The 7,414-nt window shown below is 48.0% G+C and overlaps 1 protein-coding gene across 1 annotated transcript; it reads right to left on the bottom strand.

Annotated features, from left to right (window-relative positions):
- Nucleotides 1-2,982: 2,982 nt before the first annotated feature.
- LOC141021390 (uncharacterized) lies at nt 2,983-6,526 on the bottom strand. Its single transcript, XM_073497139.1, has 3 exons — nt 6,158-6,526; nt 4,591-4,665; nt 2,983-3,282 (listed from the first exon to the last, which is right to left on the bottom strand). The coding sequence occupies exons 1-3, from the start codon at nt 6,375-6,377 to the stop codon at nt 3,182-3,184; spliced, it is 396 nt and encodes a 131-aa protein (XP_073353240.1). The 5' UTR covers nt 6,378-6,526; the 3' UTR covers nt 2,983-3,181.
- Nucleotides 6,527-7,414: the final 888 nt, after the last annotated feature.

Raw genomic sequence — 7,414 nt, 5'->3', positions numbered from 1 at the left:
GCTGAAAAGGAATCTATAACAATAGGGCCTCCGGCCAGGTGTGCTAGGCACGACATCACCTTACCGGGTCACATAAAGACCAGTGTTATATCTCTTGGAAATATGTTCCAACCATCATATCAGACCGAGATTCAGTTCTGATTGGCGGCAGGATACTTTGGAAAAAAAGGTGCAACACAATTGACGAGATGACAATGTAAGATTCTCGGGAAATGAACTATGGAAGCGAGTTCCGATACAAGAGTTCATTAGTAAACCATGGAGAGGATGAGGAGGTGGCTGAGGGACTCAGCCGCAATTCATCGAGGTTTCCAAAAGCTAGATCTACACAATTAAGTGAACGAGGTGATAGCATCGGACACACCTAAGTATATAATGAGGTATGTTCGATGAGAACCTCCACAATTAAATATTGAACGAAAATGCACCTGGAAATATGGACCAAGTAGGACGATCAAAGTTAGAATGGTGATTCGATAACGAAACTATCGACCATTCACTTCGAAACAACAGGGTTGCTAGAGGTATTAAATTCTCACAACAGAGTTCACTCAACATGGGGGCCAAGAAAAGAATGGTGATGGCGAGAAGCATCGCTGCAACAAGAATTTCTTAAGAGGTGGTGAAATTCTCACGACATTCCTGACATAAAATATGGTAATACTTCAAGGTAAAGAAGAACAAATGTTGGATAGCAAGGAACTCAAGGTATAACACAGAACACGAACAAGTTTGTGTTGGAGGGAAGGCAATAAATTGGTCGATGACAACACAATTCATCGAGGGCAAGGATGGTATTTCTAATCATCAATTCAATTGATATTCTGGAAGAGCTCCGAATGCTGATGATGATCACGACACATTTGTTGAGAGATTTCATGAAGATGTAATCGATCGGCGATGACATCAAGTCAAAGGAATGATGAAGCGGTACGACACAAACTCCAAACCAAGCTTGTTGTTCAAAGCGAAATGATATGATGAGGAAGTTCGACGTAAGCTTAGCTCATCGTCAAAAATTGTGCTCCGGGAAGGACCAGGTAGCACGGTTAAAATTTAGCACGATAACGATATAGCCGATCAGGCTAGGAATGACTTAAAAGGATTAATAAACTCATAAGCAATGAAGATTACTTAGAGTTATTGAGTTGGAGTGCGGAATCGATTCACCTATCGGTGTTCCCAAGTGACTAATAACTCAGAACCCGGGGGAAATCTGAAGTCGGTGAGAAGCAATACTAGATGAAGACTCATAGGAAGCAACACAGTTCTTTGATACTCTCGAGATACCGGAGGGTAAAACTCAAAGGTAGATCGACATAGGGGTTGCGGAGATGTATTGATCCGCAAAAGACAAGTGTTTTCACTTGCTTGAGAAATGGGATCAAGTAGAAAATATGGTCGGAACCACGATTGCAAATGATCAATTCACAGATACCAGATATTGTTATATCAAGGCAATGGTTATTATTACAAGAAGCTTCTATGACAGGATCTACATCATGTCCATGGGCATGAACACAAAGTTCAAGGTCGACTCCCACTTCTCTAATGCATAACCTTTCATTCACTTCTCGCCTTCGACGAAGTTGTAGTGTTGAAATTTTATCTGACATAACAACAGTAGAGTATGACCCGTAGTAGTTTCCAGGTTCAGGCAGATTAGAAAAGGCGTAGGTTCAACCCATCAGGGCCTCTTAGAACATATACCTCAAACTCCAGGAGTAAACAACACAAGCTCGATGGCAGAGCATGTTCGACAAGGCAGAAGATACAATTTACTGAAGGCATTCTGTATTAGGGAAGGAACTCCTTAAGGTTTTTGTATACAAAGGACACTGTCAGTTGATAATTCAACAAAGGATCTGACGGTCCATGCCGGAGCTGACGTGAGCACCGGCACACAACCAGAGGAAGAAACCATGCAAAGGCATTGGATTACAGAAACATCTGACTAATTCAAAGCTCAAATGCAAAAGAATTATGATTTCCAAATCAAGGGATCAGAAGCAAATGCTCTGTTTAAGGATGGATAAGTCGGGTAGACTTAGGGGTACAATCGATGACAATTTGTTTGGTCGAGATCCAGCTCATGTTTAAAATGAGGTCTAAGCCGGAAGGGTGAATTCTACGATTCGGTTGAGGATTGTAAGCAACCGCAACATATTGAATCAACGGACTCAAAATGATAATGACAAAGAATGCCAATATGATTACCAGACTTATGGGATTAATCATAATGCTAGTAAGCAAGAATTTCAAGAGCATTAGGATGTCAAGGATTTCTAGAAGAATGAATGGTATTTCGAAGACTTTTGTGAAATACAGGAATCAACTGTGGATGAACGGATACTCGATAAGTGAGAGGAATTATCCGTAGGGGTATTTATGTGGTAAAGAACTGCAAGGCAGTAAGCTCAAAGGATTCTCGGGACAACAGAGAGTATTTCAGGACATCTTGTAATAACAAGACCAACGGGGAATGATTGTATGAATGGCAAGTGTATGCAGTTTTCGTAGGGGTTGACGGTGGAAGGAATTCACAAATGCGATGGCACAAAGACTCGAGAGAACATCGTAGAGTAACTTCGGAATCGTCTAGTGCAGCAGATGATCATCTGAAGTGAGGGGCTCTCCGGGAGAAAGTACTTTTGAGAACCTAAAGTTAGTTTTGTTTTTAGCAAAATCATTTAACCTGAATGGAAGAGAGCTTAGAGTCCCAGAGTAAAGATCGAGGAGTAAAAGATCCTAATACCACCCAATGGCGACGTGGGCCCGTAAGACACACAGCCATGTTAGTAAAAGTTTTGCAATGACTCGACTCGACTTCGGCCAAGGAGTGTGGAAGGGGCATTCCTACAGACGGTCGGCTCTGATACCAACTTGTGATGCCCCCGATTCAATCGTACACTAATCATACACGCAAACGTGTACGATCAAGATCAGGGACTCACGGAAGATATCACAACACAACTCTAAAAATAAAATAAGTCATACAAGCATCATAATACAAGCCAGGGGCCTTGAGGGCTCGAATACAAGTGCTTGATCATATACGAGTCAGCGGAAGCAACAATATCTGAGTACAGACATAAGTTAAACAAGTTGCCATAAGATGGCTACCACAAACTGGTATATAGATCGAAAGAGGCGCAGGCCTCCTGCCTGGGATCCTCCTAAACTACTCTTGGTCGTCGTCAGCGGCCTGCACGTAGTAGTAGGCACCTCTGGTGTAGTAGGAGTCGTCGTCGACGGTGGCGTCTGGCTCCTGGGCTCCAGCATCTGGTTGCGACAACGAGGTAGAAGGGAAAGAGGGAAAAGAGGGAGAAAAGCAACCGTGAGTACTCATCCAAAGTACTCGCAAGCAAGGATCTACACTACATATGCATGGGTATCTGTGTAAAGGGGCAATATCGGTGGACTGAACTGCAGAATGCCAGAATAAGAGGGGGATAGCTAATCTTGTTGAAGACTACGCTTCTGGCAGCCTCCATCTTGCAGCATGTAGAAGAGAGTAGAGGGTAAGTTCACCAAGTAGCATTGCATAGCATAATCCTACCCGGCGATCCCCTCCTCGTCGCCCTGTTAGAGAGCGATCATCGGGTTATATCTGGCACTTGGAAGGGTGTGTTTTACTAAGTATCCTGTTCTAGTTGTCATAAGGTCAAGGTACAACTCCGGGTCGTCCTTTTACCGAGGGACACGGCTATTCGAATAGATAAACTTCCCTGCAGGGGTGCACCACATAACCCAACACGCTCGATCCCCTTTGGCCGGACACACTTTTCTGGGTCATGCCCGGCCTCGGAAGATCAACACGTCGCAGCCCTACCTAGGCACAACAGAGAGGTCAGCACGCCGGTCTAAATCCTATGGCGCACGGGTCTAGGCCCATCGCCCATTGCACACCTGCATGTTGCGAGGGCGGCCGGAAGCAGACCTAGCCTAGCAGGCGTTCCAGTCCAATTCGGCGCGCGCCGCTCAGTCGCTGACGTCACGAAGGCTTCGGCTGATACCACGACGCTGAGTGCCCATAACTGTTCCCGCATAGTTGGTTAGTGCGTATAGACCAAATGGCCAGACTCAGATCAAATTCCAAGATCTCGTTAAGCGTGTTAATTGATGTAACCGCGGACACCGACCAGGGCCAGGCCCAGGCCCACCTCTCTCCTAGGTGGTCTCAACCTGCCCTGTCGCTCCGCCACAAAGTAATAGTCGGGGGCCGTCGGGAACCCAGGCCCACCTCTACCGGGATGGAGCCACCTGCCCCTTCAGCCCCCATCTCCGGACAGTATCATAAGTAATGTAACAGTAAAAAGTATATAGCATATGCCCGTGATCACCTCCCGAAGTGATCACGACCCAGTAGTATAGCATGGCAGACGGACAAGAGTGTAGGGCCACTGATGGAATACTAGCATCCTGTACTAAGCATTTAGGATTGCAGGTAAGGGTAACAACTGTAGCAACAATGACAGGCTATGCAGCAGAATAGGATTAAGGGAAAGTAGTAACATGCTACACTACTCTAATGCAAGCCTTATAGAGAAGAGTAGGCGATATCTGGTGATCAAGGGGGGGGGGGCTTGCCTGGTTGCTCTGGCAAGTAGGGGTCGTCAACAACGTAGTCGACCGGGGCACCAGCAGCGGCATCAGTCTCGTAGTCTATCGAAGAGAAGAGGGGGAAGAAACAATGAATATAATGCAAACAGATGCATAGCGATGCATGACATGACAAGTAGCGGTGCTAGGGGTGCCCTAACGCGGTATGAGGTGGTACCGGTGAAGGGGGGAAACATCTGGGAAAGTATCCCCGGTGTTTTGCGTTTTCGGACAGATGAATCGGAGGGGAAAAGCTGCGTGTTCGCTATGCTACGGATGTGTGGTGGACGAACGGGTTGCGTATCCGGATTCGTCTCGTCATTCTGAGCAACTTTCATGTACAAAGTTTTTTCATCCGAGTTAAGAATTATTATATATGAATTTTCAAAGATTTAAATAATTTTTGAAATTTCTGGATTTATATTAATTTGAATTAAAAACAGAATATACTCTTGTCACCTAGTGCTAACCTAGCATGTGAGTATGACAGTGGGGCCAGTGGGGTTGGGTTGACCCGGTCAAAGGTTGACGGGTCAACATATGAACAGTGTAAGCGGGTCCCACGTGTCATTGACTTAGATCTTTTAATCTAATTTTAGCATATTAATCTAACAGTTGGTCCCAGATGTCATTGACTGGCCTTTTAACTAATGGGTTATTTAGTGTGAGGGACCACCTGTCACAAAACCATAGGCTATTTAATTAACATATAAAGTAGTAGCCCTAAACTAATCTAATTAGTAGTACTAACTAATCTGAATAGGCCTCATACCCAGAACACACACGCACGCACACCACACAGAACGCACGCACACATGGCGCTCGGCCATGGCCAAAGCCATGGCCAGCAGCAGCAGCCGGTGGGGGGGGGGGGGGCGTGCGGCGAGCGACGCCGGGGTGGAGCTCCGGCGGGCGCGCGGTGCGAAGCTCGGGCGAGCGTCAGCGATGGACGCGGGAAGAGGCGCGCGAGCGAGGCGGCTGTACGGGAGCGGATGGCGGCGGGAGTAGCGCGTGGGGCTGCGGCGAGGCCAAGGGGCCGAACGGCGCGCGTGGTCGCGGGAAGAGGTGGCCACCGCCGGCAGCGGTAGCAGCGCAGGCCGGGGCACGCGGGCGCAGGGGACGGGCGCGGCAGACGGCGCGGGGGAAGCCGGCCGGGCGAGCGAGGTGCGGCAGCAGCAACAGCAGAAGCAGAGGCAGCGGCGCAGCAAAAAGCAGCAGCGGGAGGAGGCCGAACGGCGCGGGGCGCCGGGCGAACGGCCACAGCCTGGCGCGCGCGGGTGACGGAGCAGAGCAGAAGCAGCAGGCAGTGGCCGGGGCACCGGTGAGCGCGGCTCCGGCGGGCGTGAGCAGGCGTACGACGGCAGCGTGCGGCACATGGCGGCGAGTGGAGGCGCGCGAGTCGGTCAAAGGCGGTCAGAGGCGCGTGAAGGGACGAGTAGGGGCGCGGGACGGTGCTTCAGATGCGACGGCGACGAGCGCAGGACGGTGCTAGCGGTGCTGGTGCTAGAAAACGCGGACGGACTCTAGGATAGGCAGGGGAGAGGCGTGAGCTCACAGGGAAGCTCGGGGAGGTCCCGGTGAAGACGATGTTGCAGCGACGGCGGCGAATCGACGTAGTGGATGACGATGGTCGAAGGTTGAAGGAGTCGATCCCGGTGATGCGGTGGAGCTTGACTTGATCTGATGAGCGAAGACGATGTAGCAGTCGACGGAGAACCATCCCGGACATCAGCTAGCGGTGACGTCCTCGGCAGCGGCGGCTCGGGTGTGAGCATAGACGACGTGGGAGAGCGGCTCTGGGAAAGAGGGGGAGAGTGAGGGGGCGCCTAGGGTTTGGCAGCGGAGGGAGGAGGTATCGAGGGTGGCCTTATCCACCGGGGAAAGCCGCGGGATGACCGACACATGGCAATCACGGCCATGGACGCGCCATGCCCGTCCACGAAGTCTCTGGTGAATAGAGGGAGAAGAACGCACAGGGATGGGCTGGACCGGGGACTGTAGCAGTAGGCTTAAGTGCACCGTAGTTCTTTAGGCCTTTTCCATTTTTCCTTTTTCTGTTTCTTTTCTTTTTTGTTTTGGCTAATTGTTTGGGCACCAAATGAGTTTTGTAAAATATGAGAGCTGGCCCACAAATCAAAGCACAATATATCCTACCACCAAAAACTAGTTTGGGGTAAATATCATTTCATATTTATTTTGTATTAATAAAAAAGGTTATTAAATATTGTTTTCATCCAATGTTTGAGGTTGTTTAAGTCACTTATCAAATTTCAATAATGTTGTTTACAATTTCATCATAGCCTCTGATTTATCTACTATTTATTGAACATTTTATTTTTAATATTTGAAAACTTTTATTGTTTATTTGATTTTGAATTTGAATTTGAATCGGTTCGAACTAACGCGAGATTAGCAACAGTAATCCAAGTGACGTGGCATCATTAGTAGAGAATCACTGTAGCTTAATTATCCGGGCGTCACAATTCTCCTCCACTACAAGAAATATCGTCCCGAGATTTAAGAGGGGAAGTGAGGGGGAAGGGATTTGGTTACGTAACTCTAACGATTCTTCTCAGTCATAGTTGCTCTTCTCGAAGAGGTCGATCCATTACATTGAAGTCTTCATTTCTCTGCTTTAGGTCATCTTGATGAAGTTCTCGTCCTTCCTTTAGGATCTTCACCGTACTTACGAAAGGGTAAGAAGAGAAAACTCTATAAGGACGGATTCTAACAAGATCGAGCATCAGACGGTTAATCTCAGGGGAAGAAGCATAAGTATCTCTCGAATTGAAACTTGAGAAGATATCGAGAG

The sequence above is a fragment of the Aegilops tauschii genome, chromosome 1, assembly GCF_002575655.3.
Source record: "Aegilops tauschii subsp. strangulata cultivar AL8/78 chromosome 1, Aet v6.0, whole genome shotgun sequence".
Classification (NCBI taxonomy): domain Eukaryota; kingdom Viridiplantae; phylum Streptophyta; class Magnoliopsida; order Poales; family Poaceae; genus Aegilops; species Aegilops tauschii.
This window is presented reverse-complemented; position numbering and strand designations above follow the sequence as displayed.